Source organism: Pseudophryne corroboree, chromosome 9 (genome assembly GCF_028390025.1).
Source record: "Pseudophryne corroboree isolate aPseCor3 chromosome 9, aPseCor3.hap2, whole genome shotgun sequence".
NCBI lineage: Eukaryota > Metazoa > Chordata > Amphibia > Anura > Myobatrachidae > Pseudophryne > Pseudophryne corroboree.
Window position 1 is genome coordinate 75,566,623 of NC_086452.1, and position 23,343 is coordinate 75,589,965.

The 23,343-nt window shown below is 44.7% G+C and overlaps 1 protein-coding gene across 1 annotated transcript in view; it reads right to left on the reverse strand.

Annotated features, from left to right (window-relative positions):
- Positions 1 to 23,343, reverse strand: part of LOC134957551 (vitamin D3 hydroxylase-associated protein-like) — a 119,721-nt gene that overhangs the window by 21,687 nt on the left and 74,691 nt on the right. Inside the window, exons 8-14 of the mRNA XM_063939533.1 lie at positions 14,015 to 14,140; positions 13,421 to 13,518; positions 13,242 to 13,341; positions 12,698 to 12,741; positions 9,476 to 9,515; positions 7,718 to 7,826; positions 4,159 to 4,304 (exon numbers count right to left, since the gene is read on the reverse strand). Of these exons, the coding sequence (XP_063795603.1) occupies positions 4,159 to 4,304; positions 7,718 to 7,826; positions 9,476 to 9,515; positions 12,698 to 12,741; positions 13,242 to 13,341; positions 13,421 to 13,518; positions 14,015 to 14,140 (663 nt within the window). The remainder of the gene's footprint in view (positions 1 to 4,158; positions 4,305 to 7,717; positions 7,827 to 9,475; positions 9,516 to 12,697; positions 12,742 to 13,241; positions 13,342 to 13,420; positions 13,519 to 14,014; positions 14,141 to 23,343) is intronic.

Below are 23,343 nucleotides of genomic sequence, written 5' to 3' on the forward strand. Positions count from 1 at the left end.
CTGCTTGTCGTAGCGCATTGTAAATTGGCCGGAGTTCTAGGACATTTATAGACAGCAATCTTTCATGATCCGCCCAGAGACCCTGGAGCTGACAATTTTGAACTACAGCTCCCCAACCTCTGAGACTCGCGTCTGTCGTTAGAACTATCCAATCCCAGACGCCGAACCGTTTTCCTGCGGTTAGATTGTGTACTTGGAGCCACCATTGTAGAGAAACTCTGGCCCGTGGAGACAACCTCACCCTCTAGTGAATCTGCAGATGCGAGCCCGACCACTGTGCGAGCACATGCAGTTGAAAAGGACGTGAGTGAAATCTTCCGAACACAAGCGCTTTGAAAGCCGCCACCATTGTGCCTAACAGGCGAATGCACAAATGTACCGAGGCCTGAGCACTAATCGTACCAGATGACGAATAGTCTGTACTTTCTGTTCTGGTAGGCAAATTCTTTGATCTACCGTATCGAGAATCATCCCTAGGAACTGAAGTCGTTGAGACGGAATACGATGTGAGTTCTTGAAGATGACAATCCAACCGTGCTGAACCAGCACATTGTACGTCAGCAACGCATGTTGAAGGCGCATTTGGTGAGACGGAGCTTTGATGAGCAGATCGTCCAAGTACGGAACTATTATCACTTCCAGGGACATGAGATGAGCCATCATAACAGACATCACTTTGGTGAATACCCTAAGCGCCGACGAGAGGGCAAACAGTAGAGCCTGAAACTGATAATGGATCTGCCGTATCGCAAAATGCAAGAACCTCTGATGAGGTGGCCAAATCGGAATGTGTAAGTACGCATCCTCGAGATCCAGCGCAATCATGAATTCCTGTGGCTCTAAACCTGAAAGTACTGTCCGCAGAGATTCGATCTTGAATCTGTAGTAAGTATTCAATATTGGCCTGACCGAGCCATCCGGCTTTGGTATCACAAACAGACCGGAATAATAACCCTGACCTTGTTGGTGTACAGGGACCGGAATCAAAACTGCTGAATCCAGCAGAGACTGAATGGCAATTTGCCGAACCGCCCTCTTGTTGTCCGACACAGGCAGTCCTGTCTTGAAAAACCGCAGAGGCGGTAGACAGTCGAACTCTTATCTTTTAACACTAAATTGCGGATCCGCCCATCTGTGGATGTCTGGAACCACGCCAAATGAAACGTCTGAAGGCGTGCTCCCACAACTGGAGAACCGAGATGGGCTGGGAGCCCGTCATGCCACTGGCTTGTCGGTGACCGTAGCGTCCGGACGACTGGTGTTGGTTTGTTGAAAACCACGTCCTCGACCTCGTCTACCAGGCATGGCTGTTCCTCTACCACGGCCTCGAAAGGGCTGAGGTCTAAAGGATTCGAACACTGGTCCAGAGTATTTCCGTGAAAAATACCTTTGTCCAAATCAGGACCAAACAACCTTCGCATAAGGTAATGCTTCTATTCTTCTCTCGACCTTTGCCTCCGCCTGCAAAGGACGCAGCCAGAGCGCTTGTCGTGCCACAACGAGTGACGCTGAAAGGCGAGAACTGACTAGTCAGACGTCCGTAGAAGCTGTACATAGATAATCAGCAGCTTCGCAGATTTGATCAGCGAGAAGCATAAGGTGGACGTTTTGTAGGGCGGACCTGAGTCCTGTTATCCAGACAAGCAGCGCCGTAATTACCCAAATGCCAACCAAACACGGTCGAAGCAACACCCCTGCTGCTGTATACAGCGACTCTAGCATAGCTCCCATGGAGATGTCACTGACTCTGGAAACGGGTAACTAGACCTAAATCGGCGAGGTTTAGAAACCTGTGTATCAGGATCCTATTAACATCTTATTTAGAGATTCCGGAAAAAAAAAAAGAAACACGCTGGAGATCTGTCGTCTAGTAAAGACCACCGTATAAATTGTCAGAGCCTCTTCAGTCCCTGTAAACTTCAGAGACTGACGCACCCACACTATCTGACTGCTCTCATATTCATCTTGCGCAGTTAGGCCTGGCATAGAATCGTCAGGATTGCAACATAGCAGAAACTGGGCATTTATAAGGCAAATGAGAACTATCTTTTCAAAATCGGAGATGAAATGGGAGTATAAAATATACTGTGCATGTGGTAGAACTCTCAGGGAACCCACTGGTACAGACATTGCAGTGAAACAACTTGTTCGTTTTTGCTGGTGACTTACTTATTATGTAACCATTTACAAAATAGATAGGTGTATGAATTGCGCAGATTATGTCATAAATGGTCACATATAATAAAGGAGTATTACTTCCCTTTTGTTTCTTTATGGGAAGAACATTAATTTCTCAGGTTTCACCATACAATGGATAGTCTGAACTGCAAGAAAATAATAACACAATAGTGCAGACATCCAATTCAAAAAATACCAAAGGGTTTTTTATATACCACACTCACAATGTGTCAATGGATTAAAGGCGTATATGAGTCTTTAGCTTGAAGGTAAATATTTCTACTGAGTTCTTCTGATATCCACCTGAGCTTTAGGCTGAAACAGAAAAAGGCGAAGCAATAGTCCAGACTCCCATTCAAAGGGAAGGATTTTTTAATAAAATAGATGCACTCACAAACACAAGAAAATTAAAAGCATGTAAGTAACACTGGTGATAGAGATGGCTGTATACTCATCGATCCAAAAAGGCCCACAGAGTTCCGGATACTCCTAAGGAACAAGTTCAGGATCAGTCCGATACCTCAGTCCACCAGGTAAAAAGAAAAAGCCACACCGCTTAATGCATTTCGAACCCTGCTGGGTTCTTCCTCAGAAGCGTTTTTATGTAACCAGACAAATAAATAGACAAAGACAGACCAATTCCACCTCAGTAAAATTGCGAAAATGTGTATATGGCCAAAGTGCAGTGCACGTAGCCAGACCATAAGAAACCTGATCCAAAAATTCCCACCAACACCCCTGCGCCATCCGGTGGAGCACTGTCCGCGGTCTGAGTGATCAGAGGCGCCGGCATCCCCCCCCCCCTGCTACCCCCTTAGCGTGTGCAGGGAGCGCTGGTACTGTTACGCTGTGCTGCCGGCCGTTATTGAGACAGACCGCGGCAGCAGTGAACGCTGTCCGCGGTCTGAGTGAGCAGTTTCCTTCCCCTAAGCGACGGAGCCTCCGGCCGTTACAGTGCACAACAGGCAGGGAGCGCTGACCACGGCGCTTGTATCAGCCGTCCAGCGCGTCCCACTGAGCGGCGACGGGAGTAAGGGAGCGGCGGCGGGGAGCTGTTATCAGCGGTGGCGGGGACGGAGCAGCGGGCCTCGGGCGACGCACATAGCAGTCCCCCCACACGGCGGGGCGGCAGCGTGAGCTGGCCGCCCCGGTCATAAATACCTGGGTTCCTGTGCTCTGACGGGGCTTCTCCAGCAAGCTCCGTTCTGCAGCCTCAGCTGATGTACTTGGGCTCTGACGGGGCTTCTTCCAGCAAACTCCGTCCAGTCCTTTCTGCAGTCTCAGCTGTTGTTAGCTGAGCTGCTTGTGGCTGTGAGGGGGCTCCTTTGTGAGGCCCGACACGCCAAGAGCTGCACGCAGCAGCGTCTGTAATCCTGGACCCATAGCTTTTGTGTAAGCTGGGAAAGGATTGTAAATAGAAAAAAGTATAAAAAAGAAAAATAAAACAATCTAAAAGTAGAATATGTGGAGGAGCTCCACACTTTGTACTCCTATCCATGTGACCACCGAAAAAACACTGAGGTATTCTGGGAGTATGGAGGGGAGGAGAGTTACTGAAATTTGAATATTCAGTGCCCTGTCCTTGCTAACACCGTCCATATCCCAAGAGTACTCCAGTGACCCCTAGTGGATGAAGAAGAAATGGTGTAAATGGTCCCTATATAAGGAGAGATAAGGCCAAATGGGTGTATCTGGTACCCCGACTGACCTACCTGACCTTTCTGTGCTTCGCTCCCCGGTCCATACTGGACCTTAACTTGCTACGTGATGCAGACCTCCTCCCCTTCATTATACTCTGATTTCATTGTTGTATTAAGATTTCCCTGATATATACCCTTCCTCCCCCTTGTCTTTATTAGTTTTGTTGTGTACATGTCTTCTCCCCCCTATTGATTTCATTTACCAATTTAAATGTAATTGTAATTTGTATGAAAACTCAATAAAAATTTAATATTCAAAAAAAAAAAAAATGTCACTTGCCTTCTTAAGTAACCTGTCCCAGGGGTCCTTGTGGTGACCCTCGTACTTCTTCAGTGCCTCCTCATCCTCGCTGCTCACCTTGGTAACAGGCAGCACCCCAGCCGGGAAGTCCAACAGATTGTACAGAATTGTGTATGACACAGCACCTGGAAAACAATGTATTTGGTCATATCCCTGTCTCTATACAGAGCTACTGAATATGGCGGCACTATATAAATAATAAAAATACTACTAAAACGAATACAGGTTGAGTATCCCATATCCAAATATTCTGAAATACGGAATATTCCGAAATACGGACTTTTTTGAGTGAGAGTGAGATAGTGAAACCTTTGTTTTTTGATGGCTCAATGTACGCAAACTTTGTTTAATACACAGTTATTAAAAATATTGTATTAAATGACCTTCAGGCTGTGTGTATAAGGTACATATGGAACATAAATGAATTGTGTGAATGTAGACACACTTTGTTTAATGCACAAAATTATAAAAAATATTGGCTAAAATTACCTTCAGGCTGTGTGTATAAGGACTATATGTAACATAAATGCCTTCTGTGCTTAGATTTAGGTCCTATAGCAATGATATCTCATTATGGTATGCAATTATTCCAAAATACGGAAAAATCCCATATCCAAAATACCTCTGGTCCCAAGCATTTTGGATAAGGGATACTCAACCTGTACTACTACTACGAATGAAATTAATAACTTTGCTATATTTACATTTATACACTTGTCACATCTTTCAAAGGGTGAAACTGTCAGCAGTTTGGTCATTTCTATATGCCACAGAGCAATGGTGGTTCAAGAATCAAACCACTGAATATTTGGGAGGTCGAAAGACCCACACAAGCCACCTTTTAGTAAATCACCTTCATAGATGATTACAATTCAGATGAGAAAAACATTTCCTTGGAACAGGATTTCCCCTTTAATTGCCACATAAACATATAGAAATCCCTGGTAAAATAAATAGTAGATATTATTTCCAATTGTTCCAGGTTAACTTTCCTCAATTCCTTTCCCAAATTAAATCTGATTTATATGTTTGTAGTCACCTTTACATTTTGTGTATAGGATGTATCTATACGGTCAAGTTGAAGGTCCTACCCAGATTCCTGTACTTACTTATAGCATTGCCAATCTGTGTTTCCCATTATGTCTCACATTTTTACAGCACTAAACGCTTTGCAATTTATTTAGAAAGTAACCCAAGGAGTTCAACTTCGAATATTAAAGGGACTGGAACGTCTGTGGAATGGACATCCAAAATAAACATTACTAACCGAATGTGCAGCTTGCGTTCAATGACATTGACCAAGAACTGACAGAATTTTGACCCTGATTTAGGCAGAGAGCATTGTAATAACTTCTGGTTCCTCCCACCTCTGGCTCACATGACCACATCACCTGAAACCGGACTCACGCCACCTGTAACCTCTCACTCATTGAGATCTAGCTAATGATGCACCAGAGTTTCGCTCTGGTGATAAACATTATTGTTGCATGCACATTCCATGTAATTTTTTTTTTTAATTATTATATTATGTTGTTTTTATCTACATAATAAAATCGACTGGTGATAAAAATTTGGTTAGCACTTTGGTGCGCATACTGGGTCGAGAAATAAAATTCTGCTTGCCTGACCCACCCCTATAAACTAGTAAGCCACATCTACTCACTCACCCCTGAATGTGTTGCACCCTGCCCCAGACAATGTCCAGCTGCAGATAGCTTCTGTGGCAGTAGACCATGGGTGTGACGGTCCAGATGTGCATGACGCCCATCCGCCCATGGTGCTCTGGTAACAACATGGCAGCCATATAGAGGCGGCCCAAACCCACAGAAAGGATACTGGGACCAGGAAGCAATACCAAGTAACACCAGGAGCAATGTCAGGTATAAAATACTAATAAACAAAAATTTTAAAATACAATATTAGCTCACAAATAGTAAAAAGGTCTAAGAAACGTCATGTGTAAAAAATAAAATAAAAATAAAAAGTTTTTTTTTTTTTTTTTTAAATCAAACTAGTGCACAGCAGTTGCTAGACTCTTCTCTTTGCAGAAAATGAAACTTATTTTTTTGTGAAGCAGCACCTCGGTCAACCGAAAATCTATTTATTAACCATTTAACATTTTTTCCCCAAAAAACCGCTTAGAAAGTACAATCTATATTCCCTGCCACATACACACTAGGGTTAATTTCTGTCAGAAGCCAATTAACCTAACAGTATATTTTTGGATTGTGGGAGTAAGCCTGAGCACCCGGAGGAAACCCACGCAAGTGCAGGGAGAATATACAAACTCTACACAGTTAGGGGCTGTGGTGGAAATTGAGCTAAAGCCCTCAGTGCTGTAAAGCAGTAATGCTATAGCAACCATAGGCAGTACGGTTGGTGTAGATGTCATACCTATTTACTGTATGTAGCGATCATACTTAGCCTACAGTATGCTTTCAGAGGAGTTATTGTGAAATCTTACTCTCCTGACTCGCTTTTATTTCCTTAGTGTGACACAGGCAAATGGGTCCGTTATGTAATACTGGTGGTCGGGATGCCAGCGGTCACATGACCGGCCGCCACATCCTGACACCAGAGAGGGTACGCATTGTAACCCTCCCCTACCCTAACCCCCCCGGGGTTGGTGGCTACGGCTAACCCTCGGTGGGTGTCGACTATGGCTAACCCCCCCCCCTCCCCCAAGTGCCTAACCATACCCTCCCGTAGTGGCTAACTATAACCCCTAACCTCGGGATGTCGGCTGTCGGTGTTCCCAGAGCCAGTCTTTTGAGAGGTGTCAGGATTCTGACATCAGTCACATGACCGCTGGTATCCCGAACACATCCCAGACAAACATATGGAAAATTACCTGCAAATTCCCTATTCTCTTCCTCGCTGCCTTCAATGTCCCCATATTAAAAGACGACATCTGCACTGATATCGTTTGGCCCCACAAGCTAATTTACATGACGTAAATCACATGACAGCTGCTCAATTGTACCCGTTTTTCACATTGTTACGCAGCTTATTTCAATTATTTATTCTTAAAATGTATTCAGAAAACTCACTAATGAAACAGCTGATTATATATATATATATATATATATATATATACACACACACACATATACATACACACATATATACACACACATATACATACACACATATATACACACACACACACATATACATACATACATATATACACACACACACACACACACATATACATACATACATATATACACACACACACACACACACACACACACACACACACACACACACACACTGTTCATATTAACTTGACTGGGACACACAATATATTACACGAGCCAGTAGAATGATTACTACTTATATTACAGTCTAGATTACTACTTGCTAATGTCTCTTAAACAGTCAGTGTGCCATGATTAACCCCCAGAGTTCCAGCCTCTGTATCGATGCCCTGTGGGGATTTACAGGGACGGTATCTGATATAAGCAGCAGCTGGTGGCTCACATTGTACAAGGCAAGTTAGGGTGGCATGAGGCCAGACAGTAATGTCACATACTTGACAGTTTTCCAGGGTATCCGATGGATAAAGCAGGCCCCAAAATAGGACAGAGCAGAGCGTCCAGGCCCTGTGCCTTCCAGTGGGCGATAAACTCCTGGCGATATTCCTGCACAGACACAGTGATAAGGAGTCACAGGACAGGGTAACACACACTGTTATGTGATCATCAGCGTCATTGGGGATCATAAGACCTCTTCTCCTCTGAGGCACAGTTACTGTATAATGTTCCCTTTTATCTTTTAGTGTAAATTGTCTTGAGTGGTCTTCCAGGACTGAGCCAAGCAGAGAGCAACAAGAGGCTCTGACAGCGCTCATCAGATGAAACCGCTGAGTGCGGTAGGCGGTAGAAAGCCGTATGGATCGGGTGCCAGTGCTATTGTTGCTCTCTGCCTGTCTGAGTCCTGGAAGTCCATCTCTAGTGGGCCAATTGCCTATCACAGCCTGCTGAACAAGTAAAGGAGCTGGTGAGATTGCATGTGTCTGTGGGGGATGCAGTTAAAATTCCGTCGAACAGGATCCCGGCAGTTGAAATTCCGACGCAGGAATCCTGAACGACTGTGTAAGACCGGCGTCAAAATACCGACAAAAGATCGGGATCCCACCATCAAAATACCGATCCCCGTAATCCTGATCGTTGTCGTAGCGGGACGCGCTCGCGTCCTGCAGTGGGGGATGGGAGGTTAGGTTTAGGTATTAGAAGGGGGGTTAGGGTGAAGGGGCGGGAAGGTTATGGTTAGGTACCAAGAAAGGGGGGGGGGATTAGGCACTGTCAAGGGGAGGTTCAGGTTAGGCACCAAGTAGGGAGGGTTAGGTTTAGGCAGTGGGGAAAGGAGAGTTAGGGTTTGGCACCCACAAGGGAGGGTTAGGGTTTGGCACCCACAAGGGAGGATTAGGGTTTGGCACCCACAGGGGAGGGTTAGGGTTTGGCACCCACAAGGGAGGGTTAGGGTTTGGCATCCACAAGGGAGGGTTAGGGTTTGGCACCCACAAGGGAGGGTTAGGGTTTGGCACCCACAAGGGAGGGTTAGGGTTTGGCACCCACAAGGGAGAGTTAGGGTTTGGCAACCACAAGGGAGGGTAGGGGGCAGGGGAGGCTTAGGGTACTTTCTGGGGGGTTGTCGGGATTCTGATGATCAGGATGCCGCCGTCGGTATTCTGACCGCCGGCACCACATCCATCGGGATATCATACTGAATCCATTTGTGGCTTGTTAGACCCACGTTATCTCTAGTACTGGGCTAAAGACGCGCAGACTGGGCAACTAAGGCACCCCATGTAATCATATACTGACCCTCTAGGTAGGATGCCAGTTGGAGGAAACTGCTGTATTAGTATGGAAGCTGGTTCCTGCAGTACATTGGCTGTAATATGCTACACTATTTTAATAGAACAAGCTGGCTTCCTGGAGTACACTCGCCTTCTATTTATTAACAGCTATAGAGGAACTTCTATTTTTTGTGGCATTATATGTGTTTAATGATAGCTTTATGTCTGAACCCTGGGCCGTGTGGATATATGTATTTGTAAATAAACGTTTTAAAAGTATATTTTGGATGCACAGAGCTTGATATTTCTGTGATTTTCTTTGGATATTTTAGAGAATCAGTGGCCTCCTATTGAAGCAGCAGTCCGTCCTAATAATAGCTTGAATTTCTAGCAGCAGTATTATCTTTGAGTGATCAGCGCCTGAATTATATGTTGTTATAATGGCAGGATAGACAGAGGTAAATGTGCTGGAAATCCTTTGTGATTTACCTGAACTTCCCCATGGTGTTTCCAAAGCTCCTTCACCGAACTGTAAGGAAGAACAACACATTTACATATTACTATTTTTACGATTACTATTTATTATTTAAAGTCCCCTTACGTCTCTATCAGTGCATGTCATTGCATAAGGCTTGTGTACGTTATATCTCTTCAGCACCTCCCATATTCCCAATGTGTTCCTATGCACTGTATAATGGGGCTAATTCAGAGATGTAGGCAAACCCTCTGCGTGAAGATTCCATCCATCCAGATGACTGTAGTTCACGCAGATGATCCGATGCTGCGTTGAGCGGATCAGAGAACCCCACAGGAGGCATCTATTTACACAAGACGCCTCCTGCAGCATTGCTGGAACCAATGTTGGATTCATCTCTCAATGGGCTCGTGTCGGATGCTTCTACAGACGCTTTTCCGTACGGCTGTATCCAGAAGCCCCTATTTCAGTAAACGGATGGATCAAACTGTCTGCACTTTCAAACTCTGTCCGTGTGCACATGCATGGTATGGTACATGCGCAGTTTGAAGATATCCGCGAGTTGCGTCCTCATTTGGACTCGCGCCCCGCGCAGAATCAGGCCGTACAGATGTGTTCTAGTTCATCTAGTGTTCTTGCTCCAAGTGGACCCATCTATACCCTATGGTACTAATGTGGACCCCAGCATCCTCTAGGACGTAAGATAAAGGTGTTTCACCACAGGGAAAATAAGAGGGAAGTTAAGGAGCAGAGCATTTTGTACCTGATGGAAGGGTTCATGTTAGAAGTTCGGATGTAGGAGCTGCTGCAACTGTCAGGAGCAGGTAAGTGACCGCTGGGCCACCAGGGATGATTTCATCAGGTTCTACATCAGGGGTGGCCAGACTTTTAGAGTCGGTGATCTACTCTGAATGCTGAAAAGCTTTTGCGATCTATCAAGGTGGTACACGTGACAGCCTCAGCACAGGAAATCAGCCTGATTACTATTGGCTATGCTGTCACAGTGACACTGTCAGCTTCAGCTGGCCACGGCTGCTTCAGCCAATAAGAATCAGACTGATTCTGGGATCTTACTAAGAGGCAATTTAAATTAGCCTCGGGCCCGTCTTACCTTATCCCACTATTTAATAATGCTGGATTCCCCACCAGGCATGTGTGAATAATTTTTCAATACTTGGAGGGAGGGGAATATTTTGTATTTAAATGCCTGGCTGCCAAGGCAGGTGCACAGTGGCCAAGTTTTACGGACCCGTCCCCGGTCAACGCCGCGTCCCCCCCCCCCCCCCTGACCACCACGCGAATGCCTATGCCGATCACCCAGGCAGAGGCGTTCGCATTACTTAGATGCAAATGCATCTCACTGACCTTGCACACACAGTGTGGGCCATGCACATGCACACTTGGCCCAGATTGGGGAGTATGCGATCGCATCTCAGATGCGTTGCATATTGAATTAGGCCCTATGTACCTTCTCGGCTGAAGGACATGTTTCCTGACACTTCGGATAGGTGTTGGAAAAGATGCTCTGAGGAAGGTACCGTCTTACATATATGGTGGGCTTTCCCACTGATCTCGACATTAATATCGAGAAGTTAGCGTCCTTCTCTCGCACCTATTTAAAGTTGTTATCCTGTGTGACCCTAAATGTTTCCATCTTCTTCTAAGCCTTCCCACCCTTTCTAGACACTGAAATAGGCTGTTACGGCATGTTGCCTTAGCCATGACGTGCCAAATCGCTGTCGGCTGGAAAAAGCCTACACCATCATCTATGCAGTCTATCCTGTCACGGATATGGTACGTCAACAAAATGGAATATACGTCTAGTATAATTAATCATTCCTCTAAGTCAGGGAACCTACGGCCCTCCAGCTGTTGTTGAAATACACATCCCAGCATGCCCTGCAACAGTTTTAGCATGGCCAAATAGCAAAACTGTAGCAGGGCATGCTGGTATGTGTAGTTCAACAACAGCTGGAGGGCCAAAGCTTCCCCACCCCTGCCTAAGTAATTCAATAAAATTTGGGTCCCCTGGCTGTCCAGCCACAATGCTTCATACCCGTTTCACAGCTGACATACTGAACTGGCCCTACTTCTGTCATCACTACCTGAGGTCCTTCCCCTCTGTTCTATACTATTTTTCTCTGTACTATCTTTTTTCTTCTCTTACTGTATGTTGCTTTCTTTTCTCCCCTTTTCTTGTCAGATGTCACTATTGCCGTTACTATTGAGAATGCTCTCATACGGTTTAATTTTCTTCTTACAAAATTGGATCTCTTTTTTTGTTAATAGTAGTACCGTATGCCTGTGCTTACATTTTGTCATTCAGATTTTTTACTATCTACTTGATGTATTTTCCTGTGATCTGTTTAATAAACATTACCTTAAAAAAAAAAAATAATAATTTAATCAGACCAATTCTTACTAGCTGCTACAGAACGTCCGCCGCAATCAACTGGTCGAGTGTCCACGATCGACGCTTTGGACACCTCTGGTCTACATGAGGAATGTCAACATATCCTACCATACCCCTTTTGCCGCATTTGTGATGTGACTAAGAAAAAGTAATTCGATGGTGAGTGAGGTGCGAACGGATTTGCAGCTCGGCGTACACATGCAATCGCACACTTGCATGGGCAAATTTACACTGCCCTTGGGCGTCGACTATCTGAACGCAGGACAGCAAAATTAGCAGCACAGCAATCAGGTCTGAATTAGGCGCTAAGACTCATATTTAAAGAAAAAAAATTCATGGCACGGCTAAGTCACAAAGTCCGCGGCGTGCCATACAGGGCTATTCGGCACAATTTGAGCAGAGGTGTACATGTATGTGGGCTAATCTGTATATTTCTCCATTCTGTGACTGACGGATCTGGAGAAATCTCACAAATGTCACTTTGTCCAAAGATATAAAAGGACCTGGGTTGTGCCTTGCGATTCTGATTTACAAAGTATTTAAATGGTTTGTATCCGCTTCTAATACTCCTTTCCATACTGTATATTATGAATGAGATGAAAATCCTATTCATGTTTTTCATTAAAGTGTCAAAATGGGAAATGGCCTCATACTGCCCCCTCCTGGAGGAGGCATGAAAGACATACAAAACGTCCCCAACGCCTGCTTGGACGTGACCCTGCAGTTCTGTATAATGTACTATGATAAATTTAGGTATCGAAACAAAAACATACAATACTGTATACTCATAAAAATATACTCGGGAATATAAAAGATCACTTACCCTACTCCCTGTGTATGATGGAGACTCTTCGCTAATCTGGGAAACTGTAGAGGGAAATATTACATGAATAAACACAGCCACCACAGACAACTACACATGTGCAATTTAATAACTGGAATACCTGCAGAGATCTCGTACATTGTACTGGAGAACACTACAGTGTATAGTGCATCACTAACACTGGCCCCCGGACTGGAAACACTCTAGACAGTGGTCTGGATTATCACTGCATCATGCACCAGGACAGAGATGCTGACCAGGAGTATTTGATTGGCCTTGTCCCCTCCATCTAGAATGTAAGTGGTCAGGAGCAGAGCACTAATCTACATCACGTGTCCGCACTTCCTTCATCATCCTCATATTTACATCTTGTGTTTTATGTGCAATTCGCACTTTGTGTAACTCTGACTGTCCACTGTTGCAGAGTTTTATGGCTCCATACGCATAAGTGATGACGGTGGACTGAAAAGCACTGTAGTCTACACAGACCATGGACAATGGACCAGCACTGCATGCTGTACAATGAATGACTGTCTCAACTCACCAGTGGCCTAATAATAATGGAGAGTAAGCTCTTCAGCCAAGATGGGCATGCGTAGGTTGTAACCTGAGTTTTCAAGTTTGGATCTACTTGGTCTCCTTTACTAAGAATAAGAGGACAATATTACTTATTTCTCACTGTTCCTTGTGATCAGCAGTAATTGGAATATCCCATATACATACAAATTATCCAAGAACGTGGACCCTCCGTCAGCCAACAGACCCTTCATTGCCAACTCAAACAATGACTTCTCTACGGACAGAGGTGTAAAGGGCACCAACTGCAAAAAGAGATACCAACAGTTAGGCAGTCCCCCGAATCTGGTCTGTGGGTACCAACAACTAGACAGCCAGTCCTGAGCTAAGTGTTCAGATTCCAACAATTAGACACATACAGCCATTTTGGGCACGCTGCATAGGTTACCCTGGGTGGAACAGACAACCCAACAGACAGCTCACTAAAATTCCTCCAGCCTCTAGATGACAATTAGTTTGCAAAACATATTGGGGCAGATGTATTAAGCTTGGAGAAGGGATAAAGAAGTGATAAGTGCAAGGTGATAACGCACCAGCCAATCAGCTCCAATATGTAAATTGACAGTTATGAGCTGATAGGCTGGTGCGTTATCACCTTACACTTATCACTGGTTTATCACTTCTCCAGGCTTAATACATCTGCCGCAGTATTATGAATTATAGGTTATAAATGTAAATTTGTGAATTGCTCTAGTTTTAGCAGCTTGGTTTGTGTGACATAAGTCAGATATAAGACGGTACCGTATGTCCTGCCTTCTCCAGGAGAGCCTTGGTCTGCAAGACAGCCCGTCGCATGGTTGGAGTGGCCATGGTAGAGCCATCTGTCTCATAGAATCCGATACGGAGGGGCCGGGTGCTGGAATACACCTGGAAAAATTTAACAGTATAGAAATTAATCTGCTGAACCCTGACCAATTACCAAAGTCCACAAAGATTCACAAAATATAGAAATGTAAACAGGTTTAGCTTATTTGGGAGAAGGGATCACGAACGCTGCTCCTCACTTCAAGTGGATTCAAGTGTTTTGCGCGCCAGTAGATGGCGCCTGATGGAGCAGTTCATTTGTTGTACCATTCAGCTGCGAACAGCTGCCGGCACTAACAATAATGTTATGTTGTTTCGTGATTTTGACAGGCTGGTAACTAGCAGCAAATATTCTGCAGCAGATTTCTGTACAGCAGAATAGTAATATGGGGCTGGAATTCAGGGTCAGGAACTGAAAATAATTTGTCTAATTTACAAAGGTGGCGAGAGAAAACGAGATTTATGGTAAGACTTACCATTGTTAAATCTCTTTCTGCGAGGAACACTGGATTCCACAGGGAATAACATCGGGGTGTAGAGTTGGATCTTGATCCGAGGCACCAACAGGCTAACGCTTTGACTGTTCCCAAGATGCACTGCACCGCCTCCTCTACAGCCCCGCCTCCAGGCACTGTAGTTCAGTTTCGTTAACCAGTCCAATGCAGTAGCAGGTAAAAGAGACTATAGTAGTTAGTAGCCACAGAGAACCACATTCTCACGACAGGAGAAGTTACCAGCGGCTAATGCCACACAAACCCAAAGAAGCTAAGTACGTCAGGTTGGGTGCCCTGTGGAATCCAGTGTACCTCGCAAAAAGATTTAACAATGGTAAGTCTTACCATAAATCTCCTTTTCCGCAGTGGCGTACACTGGTATTCCACAGGGAATAACATCGGGGATGTCCTAAAGCAGTTCCTCATGGGAGGGGATGCACTGTAGCGGGCACAAGAGCCCGGCGTCCAAAGGAAGCATCCTAGGAGCCGGAAGTATCAAAGGCATAGAACCTAATGAACGTGTTCACTGAGGACAACGTAGCCGCCTTGCACAATTGTTCTAGGGACGCGCAGCGGCAGGCCGCCCAAGAAGGTCCAACAGACAGAGTAGAATGGGCCTTGATAGCAGCAGGAGCTGGAAGTCCAGCCTGTGCATAAGCTTGTGCAATCACCATTCTAATCCATCTGGCCAAAGTTTGCTTATTCACAGGCCAGCCACGCTGGTGGAAACCAAAAAGGACAAAGAGAGAATCAGATCTCCTAAGAGAAGTGGTTCTCTTCACATAGATACGGAGAGCTCGTACCACATCCAAAGACCGCTCTTTGGAGGATAAACCAAGAGACATAAAGGCCGGAACCACAAACTCTTCGTTAAAGTGGAAAGACGACACCACCTTAGGTAGATAACCAGGGCGAGTTCTAAGAACCCCACGGTCACGGTGAAAAATCAGAAAGGGTGACCGACAGGATAAGGCACCCAAGTCTGAAACCCGTTGAGCAGAAGCAATAGCCAGAAAAAACAAGACCTTAAGAGTAAGCCATTTAAGGTCCACAGACTTAAGAGGTTCAAACGGAGACTCTTGTAGGGCATTCAGAATAACGGACAAATCCCAAGGAGCCACAGGAGGGACATAGGGAGGCTGAATCCATAAAACACCCAGAGTGAAAGTATGAACGTCAGGCAGACGCGCAATTTTTCTCTGAAACCACACCGACCAGGCTCAAATGTGAAGCTTGAGGGAGGCCAAACGAAGGACTAAGTCCAGGCCCTGTTGCAGAAAAGCCAAAAGTTTGGCAGTACTGAACTTGTATGCATCATAATTCTTACCTGTACACCAGGTGAAGTAAGAATTCCAAACCCTATAATAAATCCGAGCCGAAGCTGGTTTACGGGCTTTCAACATAGTTTGAATGACCACCTCATAAAATCCTTAGGCCCTCAGGAGTGAAGCTTCAAGAGCCACGCCATCAAAGCCAGTCAGGCCAGATCCTGGTAGACACAAGGGCCCTGAACGAGGAGATCTGGGTGTTGAGAAAGTAGAAGAGGACGCGCTATCGAGAGACCCTGCAGGTCTGAGAACCAATGTCGTCTGGGCCACGCTGGAGCTTGAACTTCCTTATTACCTTGGGCAGGAGTGACACCGGAGGGAACACGTACGGCAGCCGAAAGATTCATGTAATTGCCAGTGCGTCCACGAACACTGCTTGAGGATCCCTTGTCCTTGCTCCGAAGACCGAAACCTTGTGATTGCGTCGAGACGCCTTCAGGTCTACATCTGGTAGGCCCCACTTGTCCACTAGGAGTTGAAAGACTTCTGGATGAAGGCTCCACTCTCTGGCGTGTACGTCCTGATGACTGAGGAAGTCCGCTTCCCAGTTGAGGACCCCTGGAATGAACACTGCCGATATGGCTGGCAGATGGCGTTCCACCCATTGAAGATCTTTGACACTTCCAACATTGCCATGCGGCTTCGCGTGCCGCCTTGATGATTTATGTACGCCACCATGATGGCGTTGTCCGACTGTACTTGGACAGGTCTGTTCTGTACCAGAGGCAGGGCAAGCTTCAGAGCATTGAACACTGCCCGCAGCTCCAGAATGTTTATTGGGAGGAGAGATTCCTCCCTGGTCCACCAACCCTGGAGAGAGTGTTGCTCCAACACCACGCCCCAACCTCACAGACTGGTGTCTGTTGTCAGGAGGACCCAGTCAGAGATCCAGAAGGGACGGCCTCTACTTAACTGTTGGTCCTGTAGCCACCAGCTTAGTGACAGACGAACCTCCGGAGTCAAGGAGATCAGTTGAGACCTGATCCGGTGAGGCAGGCCGTCCCACTTGGGAAAGATTAACCTCTGAAGAGGGCGGGAATGAAATTAAGCCTACTCTACCATGTAAAAAGCCGACACCATGAGGCCTAGTACACTTGGGCGAGAGAGGAAGCATCGTATTCTGTCCTAAAGTTTTAGGACCATCTCTGGAGACAAGAACAAACATTGGTTGTGTGTGTCCAGTAATGCCCCCAGGTGCACCATGTTCTGAGCAGGGACCAGCGAGGATTTATTCAAATTGATGAGCCACCCTTTGGCTTGTAGGAATTGGACCGTCAGTTCCACATGATGGATGAGAACCTTTGGGGAATTCGCCAGGATCAACAAGTCGTCCTGATACGGCAGGATCCTGATGTCTTGACGACGGAGAATGGCCGTCATGACTGCCATGACCTTGGTGAAGATCTGAGGAGCTGTAGTCAGTCCAAAAGGCAAGACTTGGAATTGATAATGTAGGTTGCCAATAGCAAACCGCAGATATTGCTGATGCGACATGGCAAGAGGCATGCGTAGGTAAGCATTCTGTATGTCCAGGGATACCATATAGTCCTTGGGCTCCAAAGCTAGAACAATAGAGCGAAGAGTTTCCATGCGTAATTTGGATACTTTCACAAATTTGTTCAAAGATTTGAGATTGAGAATACCAGGAATAGCGTTGAATAGTACCCCCTGCCTCTCTGAGACTGAGGCCCTGGCACTATCACTCCTGTGTCCAGGAGGGATTGTACAACCAAATACATGTTATGGTAAGACCTTACCGTTGATAACAATGGGATATGATGAAGCGACAACAAATTTGCACCAATCGTTCAAAACTTTTCCGGCCTCCCAGCATGCAATGGGCCCGTCCATATATCCCTGCCTCCTTGCTCAGGCAAATCAGTTGTATTCCAAAGCTCAAGGCAGGAGCATCATAGAGAGCCCTAATCAGGCAATAAGAACACACATGCACACCCTTCCGTACAAGAAGGAAGAGGTTAGTAAGTAAAAGGATCCTCAAATCAGGTGCGTCAGGGTGGGATCCCTGTGGATCCTGTGGACTTAGGAGAAATACCGTTATCAACGGTAAGCTCTTACCATAACGTATATTTCTCCGGCAGCGTCCACAGGTTATCCACAGGATAACAATGGGATTTGCCAAAGCAATTTAGTGGTGGGGACGCTCTTGATTGGACAGGAGAACCCTTCGCCCGAATTCAGCGTCATGAGAGGCAAAGGTATTCAAGGCATAAGGTCTAATGAATGTGTTAATGGAAGACCATGTGGCTGCCTTACATATCTGTTCTGCAGAAAGAACAGATGTTGTGCTGCCCATGATAGCCCTACCTTACGAGTAGAGTGAGCAGAGACATTAGCTGGAACAGGGAGATCAGCTTGAGAATATGCTTCTGAAATCGTCATCCAAAGCCATCTTGCCAGTGTCTGCTTATCAGCAGCACATCCTCCCTTGTGAAATCCGTAGAGAATGAAGAGAGAATCTGTCTTTCTGATGGTACTGGTACGATCCACGTAGACTCTTAATGCACGGTACACGTCCAGCGATTCATCTCCTGCAGGAAGGCCCGGTACATGGAAAGCCGGGACTACAATTTCTTCATTAAGGAAGAATTTTAAACACCACCTACGGAAGATACCCAGATCTAGTTCTGAGAACTGCTTTATCTGGATAAAAAAATCAGAAATGGAGAACGACATGATAATGCCCCTAAATCTGATACTTTTCAAGCTGACGCCATAGCCAGTAGAAAGAGAACTTTAAGAAAAAGAAAAAACTACCAGCGCTGGCTGATCATGTATATAAAAAACACAATCTAATATCCAAAAGGCTTAATAGATAAAATATCACATTTATTACACATGTATAGACATATAAAAGAAAAAAAGAAAAAAGTAGATATATTGTATGTTCTAAATAAATATTCGATAGTAAATGCCACAAGGTGCCTGAATTATTGGTAAGTCCACATTTGGCGATTACACGTGTGGTTCACATAAGATTAAAATATATAAGCCTTTTGGAAAATTCTGCTAATAATGCATGTGCTAAAATACACATTGGTCCCACACACTAAATATAATAATATATTATCAAAACGATTTTGCGCTAAATAGATATATAAGTTTTAAAAGTACACATGAATCCATAAGGCCCCGGTCACGTGACCCCTCGCGTCACGATACCGGACATAGCTCTATTCAGATCCGTTACCTAGCAACCCATTTCTGTTTAGGTCATGTGATATATCACATGACACAGATGACACCCTTCCATTGGATGGGACGCCGATCACGTGACCGCATCAGTCACGTGACCGGGGCCTTATGGATTCATGTGTACTTTTAAAACTTATATATTTATTTAACGCAAAATCGTTTTGATAATATATTATTATATTTAGTGTGTGGGAACAATGGGTATTTTAGCACATGCATTATTAGCAGAATTTTCCAAAAGGCTTATATATTTTAATCTTATGTGAACCACATGTGTAATTAATCATTGCCACTTACATCAGGTATAAAAGGGCTTTATGTCAGCCACTATTTCACTTGCTCCTGAGGAAGCTGGATCATCTAAACCAGCGAAACGCGTTGAGCTATCTTATTCGCCCTGATACTCATCATTACCACTGGCTTTCCTGACACTCTGGTGTACAACACTTGGGACATTCTTTCAGCAGCATCCACCTTTCCCTCCATGCCAAAGAGGACAACTGACCCAGCTATATTACAGGTGGACACAATCTGCTTCCAGGATCACTGGTAAATACCTCACATCTGCAATCTTTCGGTTTTATGCAAAAAATGACCGATTAGTGATGGACATCTCCAGTGACTTTGGTCCCCTTGAGTGTTACTAATCGCCAAATGTGGACTTACCAATAATTCAGGCACCTTGTGGCATTTACTATCGAATATTTATTTAGAACAAACAATATATCTACTTTTTTTCTTTTTTTCTTTTATATGTCTATACATGTGAAATAAATGTGATATTTTATCTATTAAGCCTTTTGGATATTAGATTGTGTTTTTTATATACATGATCAGCCAGCGCTGGTAGTTTTTTCTTTTTCTTGTTGTTCAATTTTCCCAGGGGACTTACCATCCCCATACCAGCCGCTATTGATAGCGCACCTTCTCTTTCTCTTGACCTATATTTGTTATAATTTTGGTACACGGGTGCTGCAATCATGAGCTGTTTCATGAATTTTAATGAACGTATGAATAGGAGAGAATCCTATTGGTCCCACATTGATAAATCAACTCTGGATGACCCTCTCTCTGACAAACCTGATATGTATAAAGATTTCTATAAATTAGAGAATCTCTTAAAAGCCGAGTCAAGAAATTGGTTGGATAGCACCAATTTACAACAATACATTGATAAAAAAATGATACCAAGAGGTCTCAGGCTATATAAACCATCCATCTTCCAAGAGGATGAAGAGTATCAGAAACAATGGGACCAACTTTTGGATGAGTGCTCTATCGCACTAATGAAATTGGTTGTCAGATATAGGGTCTCCAAGGTTGATTCTTTGGAAAAAGAAATTGATTTATTAAAGAAACATATGGAAGTATATGATAAGGATGAGGAGTTTAACAGCAGAGATAGAGTTATCAATGACAAGGTGGTAAAGTACGAACAAAATATTATGAGTATAAAACAGAAAAAAATGAGACGAGACATGTCGGACTATGAAAATAATGTAGTCCGTACTTTTAGACAGAGAGAGAAGAAAGAGAGATATTCCAATACAGGGAGAGATAACACCGAACCCCATCGTAGGGACTACTCCAAATCCAATAATAATACAGCACAGAAATTTAGTCATGGGAATTATACACACCCCAATAGATATGAAGCCTTGACAGAATATGAGGATAGGACATTTCAGTCACCTTCCTCCAATTATTCAAAAAGGGACAGATATCAATCCTTTAGAGATACCTTTTGACTGTGTAACAAGTCCTGAATCCTTGATTGGACCTTGAATTCTTGTTCAGAGGTAAACTTACTCTCTGAAGACCTGAATCCAGTACCGCCCCCAAGTGAGTCATCTGTTGTGACGGAGCCAGGGACGATTTTGCCCAATTTATGAGCCACCCGTGGTTCTGTAGACATGTTATTGTTTGTCGTAGATGATATAAGAGCAACTCCTGCGTCTGTGCCAGGATTAAAAGATAGTTGAGGTATGGAAAAATTCTTATCCCCTGCTGGCGGAGATAAGCTGCCATTACCACCATAATCTTGGTAAATACTCTGGGAGCTGTGGCTAACCCAAAAGGTAGTGCCTGGAACTGAAAATGCTGTTGGAGGATAGTGAACCTGAGATACCACTGATGGGACAGTGCTATAGGAACTTGTAGGTAAGCATCCTGTATATCCAGGGATACCATATAATCCCCTGGTTCCATGGCCAAAATGATGGAACGTAACGTCTCCATGTGAAACCGAGATACCCAAATGTATTTGTTCAGTACTTTGAGATTGAGAATGGGACGAAAAGACCCATTTGGTATCTGAACTAAAAACAGGTTGGAGTAAAACCCCTGTCCTCGTTGCGCCGGAGGAACTGGAATGACTACTCCTGAGTAAAGCAATTTCTGAACTGCCTCTAACAAAGCCCTGGCCTTCGTCTCTACCCGAGACAGACTAGTACAAAAAACCTTTGAGGAGGGTGCTTCTTGAAGGCAAAAGCATAACCTAGAGATACTGATTCCTGCACCCAGGCATCTGTTGTAGACTGCTGCCAGATCTGTGCAAACTGAAGAAGTCGGCTCCTCACCCTGGGGTCCCCCAGGTGGAGGCCCGCACCATCAGGCTGATGGTTTATCATCTGCCTTCCCAACCGGTCCTCTGGTAGCCCAATGCTTTTTAGTCTTAACAGAATTGTTGTATTAAGCCTGCTTGCCCTCATTTCTTTAGCTTTTCCTTGAAAGGGCCGGAAAGCCAGAACTTTAGGTTTGAAATTGTATGTGGAAGGGAACTTGACCTGCTTAGAGTCTGCTTCTGACTCCAGAATATCTGTCAATTCTTTACCAAAAAGAATATCTCCAGAAAAAGGTAATGATTCCAAAACCTTCTTAGATTCTAAATCAGCTTTCCATGTAAGTAGCCAAACTGCTCTGCGAGCAGCTATTGTTGAAGCTGATGCCCTGGAGGCAATAGTACCCATATCCAATGCTGCTTCTTCCAGAAACATTGCAGCCTGTTTTATATGAGCTATATGGGATTTTTGCTCAAGCCTCTTCCATAATTTCCGTCAGCAGATCTGACCCTGGAAACTCAGTTTTAACTGTTTTGGGACGTTTAAACACAGGTGCCTTGGTTTTTAACACAGGCTCTGCTGATTCCTCTAAGGATAGAATGGCTTTCATTGCTTTAATTAACTCCGCTATATCCACTGAGCTGAGACCTTCCTCCTCCTCTTCGTATGCCTGCATGCAAGGGTTAATAGTGTAACCTATCCCAGGTACAGGAGTTGGAGGAATTATCTGTTCAGCTATACTGGAACCTTTGCTTTACCTGGAGGTCGAAAGGAAAGAAAGGTGGTACTCTTAGCTTTCGGAGCCGAAGGATTAGTACTTGGGAGACATGCAGTGTTGGCAGACGCCAAGTCAGTCATAATCTTGTTCAGATCTTCCCCAAATAGTATATCTCCCTTAAAAGGGAGCACCTCCAAGGTCTTTTAGAGTCCAGGTCCATCGATCAGGACCGCAACCACAGAATCCGGCGAGCCAGTATGGACATAGTAGACACTTTGGGTGCCATAACACCGGCATCAGAGGCCGCCTCCTGAAAGTAATGGGAGGCTGTGGTAATATATGATAAACACTGTCTGGCATTATCAGGAAAATTCAGAGGTAGCTCTGCCTCAACTGCTTGAACCCAGGCCTCAGCACGTTTTGCAGCCCAAAAGGCTGCCATAGTGGATCTATGTACAGCACCTGCGAGAGTGTAAATAGACTTCAAGCAGCCCTCCACACGCATATCTGTCGGTTCCTTCAGAGAGGTGAAGGTGGTGACAGGCAGAGTAGATGACACCACAAGACGGGCTACATGTGAGTCCACTGGTGGTGGGGTTTTCCACTTGGTACTTAACTCTGCAGCGATAGGATAACGAGCTAGCATCTTTTTAGACAGGGAAAATTTCTTTCCTGGAGACTCCCAGGATTCCTGACGTATGTCAATTAAATGGTCAGAATGTGGTAAGACTAATTTAGTAACCTTCTGACGTTTGAACTTATCAGGTTTCTTAGACGTATCTGGAGGGTCAGTCTCATCATCAATCTGAAGAATCAGAGTGATAGTCTCCACTAGGTCACGTACATCAACCTGTGTTGTAGCTTCCCCATCAGAAGCAGCTGTATCAGTGTCTGATGGATCAGTATATTCCCCATCTTCATCGGATTCCGAAACATGAGTGGATTGTGAGGA